This window comes from Tenebrio molitor, chromosome 2 (genome assembly GCF_963966145.1).
Source record: "Tenebrio molitor chromosome 2, icTenMoli1.1, whole genome shotgun sequence".
Classification (NCBI taxonomy): Eukaryota; Metazoa; Arthropoda; class Insecta; order Coleoptera; family Tenebrionidae; genus Tenebrio; species Tenebrio molitor.
Genome location: NC_091047.1, coordinates 2,640,194 through 2,659,721, shown reverse-complemented (window position 1 = coordinate 2,659,721; position 19,528 = coordinate 2,640,194). Strand labels below are relative to the sequence as shown.

The window sequence follows — 19,528 nt, the reverse complement described above, 5'->3', positions numbered from 1 at the left end:
GCAACGCGAAACATGATTCATAAAAAACTTCCAAACTTAAATTGGATTAGAATCTTCATTCAAACAGAATTCATTTATATCGGAGTGGAGAGTAGAATTCGGCGAGATTTATATTAAGAAAATATTTCTTTGAGCTGAAAGCACCTCCACATTTTTCAGCTTATAAAATTCTGCGCATTTTTCACGTTCAAATTAAACGCCCAAAGAAATTTACACGCTTGTAAGACCGCTAATAAAGATAAATCAAAACTTTTTAAACTAGTCTCGAAGGGGAGAATTGCGCGATCGGAGGACGCTTTGATGTCGACTTTCAGAATTGTAATAAATCGTAACAAAATGGAATAATGGAAATGTTACACCGGTTGAAACGTCAATAATCAAACAGCCGGCAGTCATTCGGGTGAAACTTTTGTTTGCCAAAAACTAACGAACATGTTTTGAAATAATTACGGGAGAACGCTCTTTGTCACTTGGCATTTTTCGGTTGGTTTGTTGGCAAAGAAAACTTCCCCTCGAGCTTCGAGCTTTCGTCGATTCGTGAGGTGCACTTCGACAACAAACACGTAATTAAACGAAAATTATTTTCTCGTTTGGAACTAGCCCGATGGAAGGGTCTCGAAGGAGTCATATTTCACCGGAAAATCGCCGGTTACTTTGTGCATCAGCCTTCTTTTTCTTCTCCACTTGTACACCTTGATGTTTTTGTCCGAGTTGGGTCACTCGAGGATTGAAGTTGAAGACGTTTCCAGGTCAGAATCGACGGGGCGATGCCTTCGTGAGTTTATTTAGTGGGTTGGCGCGGACAAATTCGTCAAAGGAGCACTCCCAAGATTCTAATCTTACTGCGTTTGTTTTTGCAAAAGCGCTCGGCGGAAAAAAATAATTTAATTAGAAGCGAGCCTTCGAGTTTGGAGCTTCTTGGAAGTTTTAATCTGTTGAATTGTAAATTTTTCAATCAATTCGTTCCGTCAGCAGAAAAGTGTTTTTAATTTATCGTCTGACAATTGCAGCGAGTGCAGGAAACGTTCCGATTTAATTCCGGTTCGTGAAGCGAATCCAAACAATGCGTTGTAATAATATTGCATTGCTTAAGCCAGCCGGATCATTAATCACCGCATTTTGGTCTGGGGGGGCAAGAAATTTGCAAGGAATGGTTTAATTAAATAGTGACAAAGCAGAAGAATTTGGTCTAACCTGGTGCACTGGCGATCCGTCGACGAGGACCCACTCCACCTCCGGCGAGGGACTCCCGTGCGCGGTGCAGTCGACCTTCGCTCCCGAAATGTTGCTAAACTCCACCCTGTGCGGCGGCTCTTGCAAGAACAAAGGCCCCTGCAGGTCCAAGCCACCGCTCCATACTGAAACCAACAACACCACGTCAGTACAAACCGCGACCGTTCTGGTCATGCCGGACGAGCCCACGGGGTTGTTGAAGGGCGGGAGATCACGAACAAATTGTTCCCCAAGTGTTGCTTAATCGTGCCGGCGCGGAATGCGGACCCGGCCGACTCTTATTGACGATATTGCCCCAGATCGGGGTTAATCCGCGCCGGGATTATGGACATATTAGAGGATCCCGTGTCGCTAACGCCCTACACGTGAGCTATATTGCATACCTTCGGGCGACAATTCGGGACAGAATTTCCAGTTATTAACGGGGCCGCAGGGTGGGGCATTGTTGGGTTAATAGACAGGAAATTCGGTTTGGTGGCCGATGGGTCCGGGACACCCTCGTTATCGGCCGACGTGGGCCATTTACGTGGGCTAGTGGAAAACAAGGGATGTTTATTAAAATACCAAATGCAAATAAGATTACCAACGCGATAGCGGACTCCGGATTATATGTACTCGTATAAGGGGTGTTTTTTAAATTTGGCGTCGAAGTTGGCGTTGAAGAGTTGATTGTAAATGCACTATATGGATAACGGATCAGCTGTTTAAATCTTACGCTTTTACACGAGTGGTGCGTTCTCAATCGACTCTTCAACGCCAGCTTCGACGCCAAATTTAAAAAAACACCCTTTATTTAGTAGTACTAGTCGCCGGCAAAACAAAGAACATTTCGAAGAAAATTTAAAAAAATTGAGCAACTAGTCGAGACTAGTTAATAGATTACATGATTAAGAGTAGAAGTGAGTCTTTTTGTGCTAAGCCCAGCGATTGAAGACCGAGACGAAGTCGAGGTCGACAAAGAACATTATGTTTCTACTAACGTTGTCCAAGTAAACTGTAAATTAAATTTTGTAAAAATGCTGGAGGCGCCGATATACAGGCTGTCTCAGCTAAGACTTTCCAGCCTAATAACTCAGTTATTTTCCAGCAGATTTCTGTGAAATTTAAAATGCAGATATTTTAGACGGTAAAGAACAAAATCCCATTAATGCAATCATCTAAGTCTTAAAAACGTAATTTTTACATGCCTTTTTAAAATGTTGAATCAATTAACATTTACATAAAAAATTGATCGTCAATAAAAAATGCTGTAGGGAAAAACTCGTCCTTGAAAGACGTCTGGTTGGCAAGAAAAAAGCAAAAAACTGTGTTAAACGTGGCTGCAAATGCAAAAACGTAGACGCTTATGAAACAAACGCGCAATTTTGCAGAATTTTGGTCATCCTTTTTCGCAGAAGCGCAGGTGACATATTTGACGTTTATCTTGCTAACCTTACAAACGCTTACAAAGTTAAAGACAACATTTGGACGTAATTTATTATACTGGATGCTTTAATTCTTCCATAAAGGACTAAAATACGATCGGGATATTTTAGCAAGGTAATTTAGTTCACGTACGCTTCCGGTGTCTTCAAATAAATTGACGACTGTCTTAACCTTACATTTTGTAAAGCCTACATTTGGATAGTGTTCCACGAGAAAACGAACTGTGCCATTGAAGTTCTTACGACACCCTCCATAGGCAAAATTTTTTTCCTTGTTCAACAATATTGCAATTTCTGCCGCTGTAGTCTATTTTTAGAGTATTTTCAGTAAATTTTCACAATTTGACGTTTCTAATAAAGCGCGCCCAATTTTGACAGACTTTAAACGGTGTACAAAATGTTGCTCGGCAATTAATCATCAATTGTTTCAAAAGGTAACTGCTTAAATACCTTCAAATTTTACATTAAATTTTTAACTACAACATCTAATCTTTTCGTTGAATCAGACAAGTGATTTACTTAATTGTTTGTGTAGACCCCTATTTTTTAATGTTTAACAATCTAATAATAATCGCGCATAATTTTCGATAAAGGAAACATGTGTTAAAATTACATTTTTAACTTGAGGTAATTTTATTATTACTAGTTGAACCTTCACGGTCTAAAATATCTGCATTTTAAATTTCATAAAAATCCGTTGGCAAATAACCGAGATATTAGGCTCCAAAGTCTTAGCTGAGACACCTGTATTTTTTTAAATAAAAATGACGATACCTCTGTTATCAGTGGAGCTCAATCAAATCTAACAACTGTGTTTTTGATAGATGCAATTTCATGAATGTAATGCGGGAAACCGCATAATTCTATTTTTTTTTAACATTGCAGTCAGGAAAATCACAGTTTAATATTTTGTAAAATTGGTGGAGACGCCTCGGGATATTTTTCAAATTAAAATGACACTTTTTAGTTAAGTCAGCTCAAGGGTAAATACTGTGTGCAAAAAACACCTGTAAATTAAAATTTAAAAAATGGTGGAGGCGCCGGGATATTTTAAAAATTAATGTGACAGTTTCTCCATTATCATTTATTTGAAAAGCTAAAAACTGTGCTTTGTACATTTAATTGTAATGAATTAAATCAGCAGCATTAGTTCAAAAATTGCCAGTATTACGATAGGTCTCAAAATATCGTTGCAACTTTTTGCATAATGCATCTGGAACATTCTCTCATTTGCTTTTTCGTTCTTGTCAGGTCCGCCACATTTTTCACATAGACATTTCTTCCATCATGAATATTCAGTAGCACGGACCAATGAAAACTAATTACCTGGTAATTCTGAACGATTTCACCACCGTCCAAATCGCGGAATGATTGGTTTACGCGATTAATCCCTAAAATAATATAATTTCCTGCGCCGTTCCAATCATAATTAAACGTTATAATTCGCAACTGTCGACGCGAATGTACAATTTGCCCCTCTGCCCCGCACCACCACGTAATTTTTTCCTCTCCTAATTTTAATCCGACTCGTTAAACTTTTTTCCAAACTGCAAATAAACAAAAAGTCGTCAGCAAACATTTCTGCGTTTAAATAAAAACACGGTGCGAACTAGACTAACTGCACAGTGGGTTTTAATTAGGGGAAGAAAGAGAGGGCGATGAAAAAGATTTCTAACCGCAATTGCAGTGGCGAACGGTTCTCCCGCGCAATGACCGAGCTGATCAGGAGGTCGGGGAAAAACACAATCGGACGGGTTTTCCCCGGGGGGCACCGGAGGATTAACCGCCTCATAAATGCACGAACGCGTCTAGTTGGTCCAGGCCTTTTTCGAATCGATGAATGGGGTTATTAGAGGAAAGTTTGGGGTCATTTGTGGCACAATTGCGCCGAACGAACGGTTCGGAAGGCAAAAAATGTGAACGGTGTCTGGAAACTTGGATGGAATTTTTTTCGCGACGAGTTTAAAATTTAAACGAACTCATTTCGGGATTAAGTGTTCGCCGGAGTTTGTCACAAAACTTCCAGATACTCCTACAAATCTCGTAGAAGTGCGTCATCCAGTTCTAATAATAGTATAAAATAGAATCAGAGCAAATAGACATACTAATTATGTCTAAATCAGACCACCCTGCACCTGGATTACACTCGGGACCCGGATCCGGTTAATTTAATTTATTTAAAGCATCATTTCATTAATTTTAATATCACTCTCGAAACTAAGCCGCACTAATTAGCTTTATCAACATTAATTTCCACGTTGTTTTTCAAATTGTTGTTGGCGGTACCGCATTCATCCGTCTAGATTACACGGCTACCAACCCAAACAAATAAATAAACCGAACTGCAGGGGGGCCCAATCGAACGCAAATAAAAATCACTTTCGTTATCAACAATTTAGCGATGGAAAAATCCGAATCTAATTGGTTCAGGCGTCGGCGTCACGACATAAATCAAAAATTAAAAGTTCCACTGACATTTCGTAGGAGTGTCTAATTTGACGTGACGTACGCCGTCTGCGATCCCGCTGTCAGCGTTTCCTGTTGTAGATCGGCAACCCGAAATACGCACGGTGTTCAATCATGCACGGATGTATTTTTGGCTGCCTAATTTTGACACAACCCCAATCGATATCTAGTCGGGGTAATTAGTGATTGCATGGATAGACGGTACGTCTGGAGATGAGATCGTTGTGCGCGTGAACCGTGAACGGAGGAGTGTATCTCCGAAATCTGTCAAAACCAGTTTGTGTTTGGTTAAAGCTAATATCCCCCGAGGAACTGTCACTTTGCTAAAGGATCCTCGAGCGGCGCCGAAAGCGACCGGACAAGAATAAAAGCTGGCGGTCCAAATTGCGAGAATTAGTTTAAAAGAATTCCGCCCTTTCAATTTTTAATTGTTGGAAATTAGCCGGGCGATGAGCTCCTTGGGGCGCATTTTGAAGCCGACACAACTGAATATTTAATTCGCGCTGGAAAATATCGCTTTTTCAGCAGAACGCCTCGAGTTCTCCTATCGCGCTTTCGAGGCGTTCCTCCGGTCACAGCTCATTTTATCCGCACGCGAGAGAAAATATAACAAACACGGCAGATTTCCGTGACCCTCGGAGGTTTTCTGAAATTTTCTCGGAGAAATCTCGAGCAGGAGTGCCTAATCTCGTTTTGATGGCGATCGATCGGCTCGCGGAGCAGCTGGTTTATTGTTTCGAAATATGAGAGTGACGTTTTATTGCCCGGTGGACGCTATTAAAAATTGTTATCCTTACGGGATCCGTTGTCCCGGGATGTGCAACCCAATCTCCACCTATCAAGATGCTGGTCAATATTGGCAGTTCAATCCCGCCGCTAATGGTGCAGACGCCCTCTCGGACTAAGCACACCCACCCAGTCACGAGGATCTGTTTCACGAGCGGAAAGCTCCCAGCTTGAGCACCTTGTTTGTCGTCGACTCTTTGTGCGCGGTTTTATTAGAGTCGCGATGCGGAATGTGATTTGCGCTTGTTCGGCGCCGTATCGGCGACAAGTGTATACTTTAATTTTTATTTGGGGGCGCGCAATCCGGATCGGCGTGATGAATTGCGGGGGGAAATTGGAGAACGTCCCTGGAAAACAAGCCGTTTTTCATGGAGTCGCATTTGAGACGTGCGTCGAGACGTCCTTCTCGGATTAAGGTGTCTCTTTCCTCCGGGAAACGCGGCTCAGCCTGCGTGGGGAAGATTATATATGGGGTTTTTTGTTCGCGGTTGATGATAAATTAAAAGTGGACTCGTAGGACCTGGCAAATGAGAGCTTTTCCAAGTGGAAGACACTTCCGGCCGCACGACGAGAAGGGCAAAAAGGGATAGGGACCCTCCCTGCAAAAACGCCGACAAAGTGTCGTACTATCATGTCCCATTTATTAAAATCCCCGACTGTATCAAACTGCCCTCGAAGACGAAATATTTCCCTTTTCAAAGGGGATTAGTCCGTCTTGGGTGTTTTTTGGTGTAATAATTCAGTGTTGTCCGCACCTGCCGAGCACCCTCACGAGCACTATCCGTCTAGGAATATAAATCGCTTCAACGCATAATCGCTCGAATCCCGGTTTCATTAAAGTTTATTGTTAGATAAATTCGCCCTAATCTTCATTCCAGACAGTAAAACTCGATCGGTGCGCCTAGAAACGTGCCATGTCTATTTTGCAAATCCTGTCGCGCCATTCAGCTACAACTCAATTGTTTACATGTTTTGAAACAAAGAAATTTTGATAAAGGGGTTTTACAAGGGTGACTCACGTAGCCGCAGGGTGTAGCCCATCTGTTTCAATCAATTGATACTAAGCCGCCACGACTAGACCAGTCTGCGAGTCACGCGAAATTGGAGAATTTCGCGGCGCATTTTTACTTAAACTATACAGGGTGTTATTGAAAGTTGTACAGATATTTTAACCATGAGCTACTGGCTTCATGTAGAACTCGGAAAAATATTTAAAAAATTCTGTCAAAAAATAAAATGACATTTATTTTTTGAGCTACAATTTTTTTAAATTGCTTTTAGTTTTCTACGTTGTCCTACAACCTTGTAGGTAAAATTGCGGCAAATTTTAAAAATACACCCTGTATATCATGTTTTATAAAATGTACCCCAATGCGAAGTAACCTATAGGAAATATGCTTTAAAACAAGGAAACCGCATTGGTGAGCGTTTCGTCGGGTGCAAATACATAAATGGGGTGTAATAGACTGATTTCTGCCTGTCGTTTGTTTTTAGTACGCTCAGGATTGGAACAAGTTCCGTCTTAGATTGATCGATCCAGTTTTGAGACGCGAATCGGTTTATAAATGCGCTTATTAATAATGATGTCGGGATAAAGAGAGTATAATAAAGGGAGAATCGTCATAAAATCTTATGGGGAGTCGAATATTGGAAATATCGAAGCGTGTGCTTGTTATGGAGGTCTTTTGTGAAGGAACGATTCGGGCAGGGCGCTTTGAGCTTGTTCCCAACTTAAGAGTAATATCGGGAACGGTTATGGCTTTGTCGGGAAAATTCCTGTAAAATTAACAGACTCGGTGAAAAACACGGAACCGATCCGGTGTTACGTCGCCGCCACCATTAATATCCAGCCCCCGAATCCGCCGCGACGCTTCTTTATCAAATGATATTTCGTCTTGAAAGGCGTGCGAGCCGGGGGCTGCACCGTGACACTCGTGCGACGGGGATGAAATATGCGGCGCCAATATATTTATCTCGCCGAAGCCCCTGTTAAACTCCGGATTGCTTATAGAACGGGACAAACGCGTATTTATAGGACAAACCACGCGTCCGGATTATCTTGAAATATAACCCGGCAAGAAGAATTACACATCTAGAAAATAATAGTCGTTAAGCGCCCCCCCATTTCGACGCTCCTCGCATTAGCCCCTTTCATTACGGACGTGCCGCTTTTTATTGCGCAAAAACATAAACACTCCGATGGTAGAAGAAAACGCCAGACGGACGGAAAAAAGCCACAACGCGCCCCCTTATCGCGCCTCAAACATTTACACACAAATTCAATGGCCACACGTAAACCGGAATTCATAAGATAGAGTCGCCTCGGAACAAAAACGGACGTGCAAAAAGGGATTACGCGCGTCGGCACAAGAAGCGGACCGAGCTGACCGAAAATTCCATGCAAATTGGGCGAACATTTCTTGTCGGAACGACCTGTTAAACAATTAATTTTTCACGGCAGGCCCGACCATGCAACAGGAACAAATATTGATCCCCAGGTGCCACCCCAAATTTCCGATGAGAACGATTAAGCCGCGTTTTAATTAAGAACCGAGGAAAAAATATCTGATACAAGGAGGCTGCGAAATTTAATAAAGTGCTCTGGAGGTTTTAATTTCCCTCGGAGAAGTTATTTCGCACGAGGGGGAAAATTTAAAATTGAGCGTTTTAAGAGCGCAATGAGGAAGTGCAACTGTGTCATCAAAATATCAGATTTGAACGAAGTTTCAGATTTGATCAAGAAAGGTTTAAATTGATTTTTGGGCATCCTTAATGAAAACAGTAATTTTACGTATTCGCAAGCGGACGAAAAATAACTCTTTTTCGGAGGCACTTTTTCGGACTCTGACCGTGGTCTATGTAGTAAGTAGCAACGAAATCGACAAAACCGATAATTATTGTCCTGTCACCATAAATTATGTAAATCATTTTTTAAAAAGGTAGATACAAAGTAAATTTGTAATTTTTCCAATGATGTCTTTTGCTTTGTGGTTCGTGCGGTCGCCTAAAAAGTGTAATGTGCACCTCTGCCAAAAAGTGGCTTTTGTCCTAGCCTGTTTCAAGCCTCGGTTGCGCCTCGGTCAGAAAACCCAGACTCGGACGAAAAAGATGCACTTTTTGGCCTTGATACACAAATAACTATTATGGAAAAATGGTAGAGGCGCCGGTATATTTTTTTAAATAAGATGTCTCTTTTATCCGTTGAGGTAAATTAAAAGATAGATTCAATTTTTACGATCGAATGCAGCCTACCGCATAATTGAAATTCTTTGCCTAATTGTGCGCCTTTAATGTATTCGTCACAGTTGCCACATATAAAGTGTTTCCACCTGCTGAGTACTTCCTGTGCATGCAAAACTGTACCTTTTGATGGATTCGCGAACTCCCCCCTCCCCACATCGAACCCTCGATTTCCCGCTCGACGTTCAGAATCGAGGGTGTAAATTTTGTTGATGTTTTGATTTTGAATTGTCGGTGGTGTTTAAGCCGAATTAAAGTGGATCCAGTCATTGTGTACCTGTCGTGGTGACAAGCTCCAGGTTGGTTAATTAAAGGCGTCGACTTTGGAGCGTGGGGCGCTCGGGGGCGGTTGACGTCTTCGTCGCGTCTCCAGTTCAGAACTCGCTCGTGCATGATTCTTTCAGGAGCCGCCTGACAATGAGTCGCTGCCGCCGTTTTTAAAATATGCAAACGCCGAACGCTAAGCGCGTCACCTCCACTTTATAATTCGTCGGCGATTCAGCCGGAATCGCGAACTCTTTTACATATTTACGCCGCCGTCGACGGAAATGAAGTGACGCCGCCGAATTCGACTGCGAAAGGGCGGATTTGGGGGTACAAGGCGGCGTGAGCCAACAGCGATGTTTTCCGCGAGAGGTTTAATTGTCGTCGGCGTTATTGTCGACGTTCGACATCCTCGGGAGATGATTTCTTTCTGTCGTGAAACTCTCGATATCCGTTCGAGCTTTCTGTAAACAAGCGGTAATCCGATACCCCTTTTATCTGTCTTTGCCACCATCAACTGCGAGTTTCCAGTGTCAGTCCCTCTTCTCGGCCTGTTTGCCCCGAGAAAGCATCATCTTTTCTCCTGTCACTCCGAGGATTCTTTCCACTCACCCTCACGTCGGGTCCTCGGTATCAAAACTAATTTTACCAAACGCGTCCAACACAGAAAAACCGACAAACTTGATTAGGAACTAATGCAGTTTCTCGTTTTTAATGTAGCTATTTTCCAAGATGGCTACTCGGACAAATCTAACTCGATTTTTTAGTCGCGGAAAGTTTGACAGTTGTACGGTGGAACTAAGACTTCTCCAGATACTTTTACGTGAGTAACAAGATTTAAACTTTAAACTAATCCCTACATTTGCTGCGTGGAATCACCAGTGAAAGATGCGCTTTTGTTCATTTTGCGTCTATATTTAATTAAATTCGTGCTGCAGAGGTGGTTTGTTCATTAATTATTTGTTCTGTGTAATGTGATTAAACATGCATTACGACGTAGGAACTTGAGCCTTGGAAGTACAACTTGGTTTTGTTCAAAATTTCATCTGCCAGACTGATCCGTTGTTGTCAAGTTTTCTCCTGCCTTAGGTTATTTTTTTTTTTAATTTGAGGTTATAAATAGCGCCAATGTCTAGTGTCTAGTGCATTGTTGTCAGTTTTACTAGTTTGCAATAGAAGAATACTCAGACATCGCGGGAAATTCAGCAACATGTTATGTTCATTTTGATAGGTCCGCAGTATGTCAGGCACTTTAGTGACGGATCAGACAGTGTGTCCAACGTTAAAAAAATAAATCATGGCCTCCCATTATGCCAAAACAACGTGAACGGTGTTTAGTAAACGTTTAGTGATAAAATATACAATGTTTTATTTTTGGATGTTTTAATTTAAGAAAGTTCATATTTAAAAGAAAGACGAATTTAAATTTAATTTTAAAAATACTTCTGAAATGTTTTAAGGAAATGGAGAGAAAAATTACTCTCGTAGAGACTTTTAAAACACCCAACGCCGCCCCCATTCTGACAAATCAGCGCAAATTGATGGATGCGCTTCGATAAATTTAATTATTTCATAAAATGAATAAAATTCAATAATAATAAATACCATTATTGACATATTTAGAGAAATTCGATATCAAAACAATTTCGAATTTAAATAACGTACTTTACATAATCCAAACGTAAACTAAATATTTAATTTTATTTAAAAAAATAATTGAAATATTTTTGTGACGCGATTGGAAAAAGTTTGAATTTGGGACGAATTAATCGAGCAATTTCACTCTCTCGACAAAAATCCGTTCGAATCAAGTTAAATTGTTGGCATTGTGTAAAAAAATTTCCCGTCAAACTTTCCGAAAACTCGCTCATTTATTTTGTTACTCACCCCGAGGCAATTAATAACAGTTTCGCAACAGAGAACGGCGAAACCGAAGAAAAGAAACTCAGTTAGAGAACAAAACTCGTTCTTTTTGAATAATTCTATGAACCTTCCCGCATTCATAGAGGTATACTTGTGGAGTTGAACATTTGTCGGCTATTCGGTTTTATCTGCAATAAAATAAATCTTAAGAACCGCTCGTGTTTATCCATAATAACACCGCGAAACTCGGCCGCTCCCATAAAAATCCCTCCAACACGGCCCCGCACATGTCTGTAATTTTAATCCTTATCGCCGCCGCCCGTCATTAGCCGAATTTAATCGCCGAATAAGTTTTTATCGTCGCTAATAAACTGTCACAAAACAAGACCACCTTGTCGATGGAGCCGTCCCGCGGGACCACCCGATAAGAATCCCATTTTCCGGCGAGTTAATGTCGGAGTCGTCCCGGAAAAAATCGACACGCCGGATTTATTATTTTTGCGGGGGGTGAGCGTCTCGAATTTCTCCCGCCAACTAGAGGGGTTAAAATATCTCGCGCGCCACTCCGTTATTGGAATCCCTCGGGCTTGTAAAATATAACCTTGCGCAAATCCTCGTAAAATTTTAATATTAAAAATGTCATTTGGCCGATGCAGAACGTGAAGTATGGGGGCAACTAGCCCCGTTTCTAAATGCCAACGACGGAAACGAAATTTTGGTGTAGTGGCGCTATCGGGGCTAATTTATTGCGCGGATGTCCAAATTGGAATTGTTCCGCGAGACGGGAACATCATCCGACCGCTTTATTTATTTATTTTGGATTATAATTGGGGTTTTTCCAGTTTTTCCGGCTGACGGATGGTCCCGGGAAGCGCTTTCGCAAAGCGAAGTGGACCGCATTTTTCATAAAGCGGTCAAGGATGGACGAATCCGGGAGGAGCGAACAAGACGCAGGACGAGGTGAGTCAAACGGCACTTTTTTCCCGATCAATCAATTTATTGGGGCACGTTTGTTTTGATGCGACCCAAATATAAACTGCGATTAAACGCAGATTTCAGTAATTACAATCGATTCCGGGAAATATCCAGACGGAACGTGCGATGAATCGTCGACTGAGATATTTTTCATTTGGGAAAATCGCCCGCGAAGAAAATGAAAACGCGATTTTGTTTGTTGCATTGGTGCGTCGCCTCCTTATGCAGCCGCTCGTAAAATAATGAAAAATACCCGAGAGCAGCAGCTGCACTTTCGAAGACTCTTTTATTTTCGAATACAGCATTATAAGGTCGCGCGACGCTAATTCCTGCTGCGCGACGTCTTCCTCAATAAGGAAGCAGGAACATCTGCACACAACACAGGTGACTTGCACTCAAGAATTAATGGAGCGCAGGGAACGAAAGTTAAACAAAACGAAAAAGACACCGAAGTGGAAAAGAAAGTGGTCCTGGATGGATTTTGCGATTTGAAAGAGAGATCTTGCAGGAAACGTGCGAGTGTCGGAGAAGACGAGTCAAAAATAAAAAAATTGAAAAGAGATGTTTTCCGGTGTTCAATTATTATCTGGCGGGTTTTTTCCGGAAGAGCAAGAATCGCCTAAATAATTCAGTCTCGGCGCGGAAGTTCGGTCGCGACGAGTCGTGGAGGATGGCGGGCCGATTGTGGGGGCGCGAAGGGGGTGGCGGCTCTTAAAAGCGCCTTAAATATTTCAGGACTTCAAAAGCGCCGGGTATTTTCTTAACATGCATACTTAATGCGATTCCGCCTGGTTATTAAATTAAAGATATTTATATTATTTAAAAGTACGAAGTTGCCGGATGTAAAATTAAATAGCGACTCGGGAGTCGCGAAGCGGGAATGAATAATTACAAAGTTGGACGGGCCCGCCTGATCTTCTCGATGTTGACATCTCGCGAGGTCGAGGTGCAAAGTTGAAATTTAATTTTTTTCGCTCGTTTACACAAGGGCGCACCGAGGGGGTCGACGTAAATATTTGGCGGCGGCGAAAGAGGAAATATTAATTTATTCATTAAATTCGCCGGAAAGGAGCTTATATATTTTTTTTTCGTCGCCCCAGATGAATGGAGACGCAAGTATTTTTTATCGCTGAGGGATGTTTCCGAATTGGGACGGTTTGCGTCAAAGAATTTGTCATCGTCGTCGGGAGGATGCAATTATTGCAAATATCTAGGCAACGTGATAATCCCGTTATTAATGAACACGTTTCACTTGTTTTTTACATAAAAGAAAGCTGCTTTAAAACATTTAATGTCATCGCGCATTTTATTAAATGTAGGAGATAGAGGGTCTTTTTTGTAATTCCTTCCAACAGTTTTGAATTAATAAGTTCTGGAGCAAAACATTTTCAGCGGATCGGATTTCACAGAAGAAAGGGAAAAAGTTTGACCGGCTTAATATTAAATAGTTGAGTAAATTAATTAATTTTGTCAGATTGTGATGTGAAAATGGTGGATGCGCCGGGAGAATCTTTTACGAAACGCGGGTCGTAACGTTCACTTTATAATATCCAACAACAAACTTTAAAAAAAATTGATTAAAAGTTACTCGAAGAACGTTTTCCCACAAGTTCGTGGTAATAAAAAGTCTCATTTTCGTTTTCATCACTTCAGATGAAATAAGTACGAAACGAAAACATTTTTTAGTGGTCCAGACATATTTCACAAAAGCGCTGTTTGCGATGCGAGAAATGAATGTTTTTTCGCATACAATTATTTCAAGATTACTTCAACGAAAAGATTAGTCGACTGCCATTTGAGCGACTTCAATTAAAGAAATGTTAATCACGAGATATTTCAAAACGTCTTTCCATAAAATTAATTAAACGAAGGAAAGGTTTATTTTACTTGTCGGGCCAGGACGAAAAACATTTTTTGTCCGTTTGGATGAATTTCCTTGTATCCGGTTTTCTTACGTTTTTCGCGTCTCGAGGAAAATCTGGCGCGGAGATATTCGTTCGGCGTCCACGTTTGCAATGCAAAATAACCACGAGCCACTTGTTCACGTCGATTCGTCGTTTCCACTCGAAACAGGCTCAAAGACCGTGTCCGATTTTTTATTTTCCGGTCTGCCATGGACATGAATTTTCAGTTTCGATATTTAATTCGATGAGATAACGAAAAATCACCGATGCCGTTGATTATCGAGTCGCGATGTTATTTGCTCGAGGGAAACCGTTTACAAACGAGAAATAAAATGAAAACGTTGAGAAACGTCTCCTCCCTTGATCCGATTCTGAATGTCGAATAAAAATTCCTGCGAAATCAAGAGCATTCAATGTGAGGGTGAGTTCGCAAATCATGTAACTGCTGGAATAAATTAGATATTACACAGGTGGAGTGTGGATAGTTTTCTTCAAGGTGCTGTAATGGTTTTAACACCGTTACAACGGTAATAAATGTTCATTAGAAAAACAATTTGCAATAAAACATAGCATTTTTCATTCGTTATTTGTTCCTTGAGGTCTCGTGGTCGGGGATGCTCTTGTAATATCCCTCGTACTCAAGTAGTTGTGGTCCGGCGCAAAGCAAAAAATGCAGCCACGCCACCCATTAATGGGGGATCGTTGACACACAGTTGATATGTAAAAACAGTTTGTCACAAATGTGATGACAGCTTTTTTTTATTCTTCGCAATATTAATTCCACACATGACCCAGAGGTTCCATGAGGGATACATTTAAGAGGGTGACAAACCTTGGAAGGGTTATAGTGCTGGTCTACTAGAGCACACTGGCTGCTGTATGTGCTGAGGGGGTGTAGAGTGAAATATTCGTAAACAACCCTTGCTTGTTGTCTTAGTTGTGATTGGTAAAATGCTCCTCCCAAGCGAACCGAATTGGACTCAGCCTTGGTCGAACTGGAACCGTATCGATTATGCAACCGGCCGTATCGGTGTCACGTGTGGGCATCTCGCCTTTAATTATCGACGATCGTTCCCGAAATTGGGGTAGGCAATCGGGTCTGGTGCGGTTGCGCGCTCGTCCAGCATCCACTAATTAGAGGTGCATTGCATTTTTAAAGAAATCGATGACGGTAACGACCCCTGCCCTCGCAGCGCGGGTCGCCCCCGCGGCCGAGTACGGCGGCAAAAGGGGTGGTCAGTTGCCCCGCAGGTGCGTTGCAACGTCCGATTAGGAATTCTGACGCGCTTTTGAATATGAATTGAATTAGGGTAGTCCCCGTCGGGATTTCAGGGGGAACTGACGGGGTTGCGCGTTACCGTTTGCCGTTACGAATTATTCGCGAGTTAACGTGAAGGGTGTGTTACGAATTCGGATGTCGAGGCGCGGACACACGTCTCGCGTTGTGCCGCCACCAGACAAGAAGGCGGCGGCGGCGGCGGGGATGCGATAAACGGAGAGTTAACGGTGGGGCCGCGGCCGGTGCAAAAATCTAATTACAATGGGTTAATGGGCTTTCGGCACTAGTCCACCAGCCAGCTCGATTGGAATTTGTTTTGGGGGACGTTTTAAACAGATTTCATTGGGTCGGGAGGTTTTGGTGTCTTTGAGACAGTTGTTGCTGATCAACTGAGCCGTAGAGCTCTCTCGATTTTATCGACTGCATCCGACCCAAAAGGGAAATTCCACGTTTCGTTGGGCGCCGGAGTGGGTATTAAATTTTAAAGATTATCCGCCCAACGGGGGGAGATGGACCGCAATTAGGACTATCGAATCGCGCAGTCGCTCGTCGAATCGAGTGCCGAAGGTTATACATTTGTTTGACGAAAAAGAACACCATGCAATCTGCACTAAAAATAAATAACGGAAGTGATCCGAGTTCCCGCCGACTAATATTAACACGAGATACTTGCGGGGAAACCTTACCTTCGGAGAATATCAATTTCAGCTAGGCTACTTGATATCAAACTGGGAGCAAGTGAGATCTAAAACTCTGGAAATGATGCAAGAAGGTATCTAGTTTCTACTCCGCATGAGATTTTAAAACGACCTTTATGTACCTGTACAACGTAGATTTAATCAAAAATAAAGAATGTTACGAGGAGCTTTAATTAGACAAAGCTAGTCGGAAAGCTTTTAACGATAATGTAATTAGCACATTTTTCTACGTTATACCTCATCTCGTTTAGACGAGTTAAAATGAAAAATAAAGAAAAACGCGAAAAAAAAAACATATGAAACATCTCGAATTATTATTATTATTATTACTGCTACTAGACATTTTCTTCATAATATATTGTAAAAACGTTTTAAATGTGGATTGTCAAACTCAAGATCGCTTAAAACGTATGATTGAACTGTACTTTAATGAAAAATCTGTCATAAATTCCAAATATGAGTACCTTATAAGCGCGCCTAGTTACTTTCCTGGTAGTGCCAACTTAACCACAAGTCCCCAATCCACATCTATAACATTCTGACTGTACAACCTGTCTTAGAAATAAGTACATTAATTTTAACCAGTGACAGGTCTCGTCAAGAACAATAAAATTGTTGTGTACCATTTTTTTACACCCCCATAAGTTAACGAGCTAGAGCATTTTCTAGTTATTTGACGCAATAACAGTGACCGTGAAATAATAGTTTTTTTTTTAATCAGCGCAAAACATTGTGTTTTTAGAATAAAGTTTTTTCGCTCTGCGGCCGAGGTAGACGTAATAGGATTAAATTTTTAGTTTGTTTTATGCGACTGCAAGAGGCAGGTGTTTACGTGTTGATTCTGTGATTTAAGCAAAATTTTGTGAAAATGGCACGTTTATTTTCGAATTGTGAATACATTGATATTGTATAGTGTGTGGTGAAGCGTGCGGGAGTGCTCCTCGGGCCCAAAGAATTTCCGTGCGACTTCTTGTGGGGCTACATGAAGGACTTCGTCTATTCGGTCCCAATTGATGTCTTTTGGTTGTTTAGTGGGCAACTAAACGCAGGTCGGTGACATTTTATTTTTTAAATAATAATAACAGAGGCATTCTAGAAAGAGTGGAAGAAAATCATTTCGTCAGCGCCTTCAGTATTGTATTGACAATAACGACGGTCACTTTGAACACTTCTTGTAATGATTAATACACTAATTTTAGGAGACATTTTGTCATTTTAGGTATAGGTGATTAAAATATGTATTATTAAAATTGTTTTCATTTAATATCTACCAAATGATTTCCTTTTTTTCCTCCACCCTTATCATTATAGGTCACAGCAACGGGCGCAATAATTAGCCGCTGTGCTTAAGTTAATAAAAAACAAGTGAAAGTTTTCTTGAATTTCTTGCGTGTTTTTTGTTCTTCGCTTATCGTCATCGGCGAAGCAAGTAAGGTTTAGGAAAAAAATATATTCAAATATATCGTTGCTATTAACGAGTTCTATTACCAGTTAAAATTAATGTCCTTATTTCTGAGACACGTTGTATATGCTTGATATGAGACAAAGATGTGGAAAGCACAAGTAGCATCGTCAGTTAAGAACCATTTGCTACTTTTTGTTCGTTTCTGGTAAATAGAATGAGATTTTGGCAGCAGGAGGCTGTGATCGTAAAACAAACAAATGTGGTGATCGTGTCAGTGCAAGCAAGAGCAATATGGCGTCCGGTGGTTTGTCAGAAAGTTAAACTTAATTAAAAGCTGGCCAACAAACGACTAAATAAACTAATCGGCGGAAACACGCTTTCAAGATTTTTTTTTTCGTACATTTTTCTCTCGCAATAAAAATAGACGTCCATATTTCACGTGTCTGAAAAGCCAAAATGAATCTCTTAAAATATTGGAATGGTATCGCCTAATCTTGCGATCGCTCTGTATTCATATGTAAACGCGATGGTCTGGCAACATTGATTTATTACCTTTACTTTTAGCCATTTTTCGATTTTTCCGACATAAACAAGGAATTGGCAGCTGACAAAACACGTTGCTCAACTGGCGCATAAATCACGGCTCGAATAATACCGCGAGTCAAAGTTCTGTTTAAATTCCGCATTAAACATCGCCTGTAATAATTTTAATGCGCCAGACGTACAGCCAACAAACTAAATTAGTTTGACCTATGAAAGCATTCTCGTTTAAATTTTAAACAAAACTTCCATCCTGATTAAGAACTGAACATAATTCGACAGTAAACACCGACGCTGAAGTCTTGCAGCGGCACCTACACTCAATTCAATTTTAAAACATGTAGTACAGTTGATTTAAATGGTGGATGCGCCGGGGAGAATTAAAAACAATCTATTTCAATAGTTATTTGTGTGTCAAGGTCAAAAAGTGCATGTTTTTCGTCTGCGTTTAAGTTTTCTGACCGAGGCGCAACCGAGGCTTGAAAACAGACGAAGACAAAAGGCACTTTTTGGCAGAAAATTACATTTTTTAGACGACCACACGAACTACAAAGCTATTTTTTGATAGTGTTTGTTATCAACTTGCCAACAAAACCAGAAATTTACTATTTGCAATACGATTAGATACTTATTTACATAATTGATGATGACAGAACAATTATCGATTTTGTCGGTTTCGTTGCTAACTTACTAAACAGATCAACAGATGGCGCCACGGTCAGCGTCCAAAAAAGAGTTACTTTTCGTCCGTTTGTGAATACGTAAAATTACCGTTTTCATTAAAGGTGCCTAAAAAATAAATTGAAAGAGTGTGAGTAGCGATGGTGCATTTCTGTACGGGGTGCGTTGTGTTATGCTTTTGCCTTTTGCGCCGGTGGCGGCTATTTAATACACGGTTGAATATTTCAGGTCGGAAATACATCAAAGTGCGTTAATTAAGGCGTGAAACTACTGTTCCTGTGGCGACCTCTCGAAAGGGCTAATAATTTTTTTAATCCGGCCGTTGTGATTTTTTTATTGTTGGGCGACGCGGATTGATGGGCGTTCGGAGGGAAGAAAGTGAGCAAACCGGTCGTGTAAATATATTGAGCCTACGGGAATGCTTTATTGGCGGCTATAAATGTTTGGAACTCGTGATGTAGCCACGTTCTAGACTTTCAGATGCCATTCGAGCCATTTATCTTCGGCGGTTTAAATCTCCCGCTTAATTTTATTCGGGGAAATTCCGAATAAATTTCTGTTCGCCGTAAATTACTCCCAAACTAGAAAATGCACTCCGCCACTGCCGAAACAACTTAATGGCAAGGATGAAACGGTGGATGCGCCGGGATAAAAATGCCTCCGCACTCCGGACGATATTACTAAAACATGTCTAGGGACCGGCGCACTCTTTACTTTTTCATTTAATTTCCATTATTCTAATTCCGCTGTTTCGTTTCATTTTTCCCGAC

General features: G+C 41.2%; 1 protein-coding gene and 1 long non-coding RNA gene across 9 annotated transcripts in view; one reads left to right on the top strand and one right to left on the bottom strand.

Annotated features, from left to right (window-relative positions):
• The window catches only part of LOC138122715 (uncharacterized), an 84,777-nt gene that overhangs the window by 18,509 nt on the left and 46,740 nt on the right, over window positions 1–19,528 (top strand). For both annotated transcript variants that reach the window (XR_011156612.1, XR_011156611.1), the window contains one exon: window positions 12,119–12,236. This is a non-coding gene — a long non-coding RNA (uncharacterized lncRNA). The remainder of the gene's footprint in view (window positions 1–12,118; window positions 12,237–19,528) is intronic.
• Window positions 1–19,528, bottom strand: part of Dscam4 (Down syndrome cell adhesion molecule 4) — a 72,676-nt gene that overhangs the window by 22,641 nt on the left and 30,507 nt on the right. For all 7 annotated transcript variants that reach the window (XM_069036948.1, XM_069036951.1, XM_069036953.1 and 4 more), the window contains exon 2: window positions 1,195–1,358. In XM_069036948.1, coding sequence (XP_068893049.1) covers window positions 1,195–1,358 — 164 coding nt within the window. The remainder of the gene's footprint in view (window positions 1–1,194; window positions 1,359–19,528) is intronic.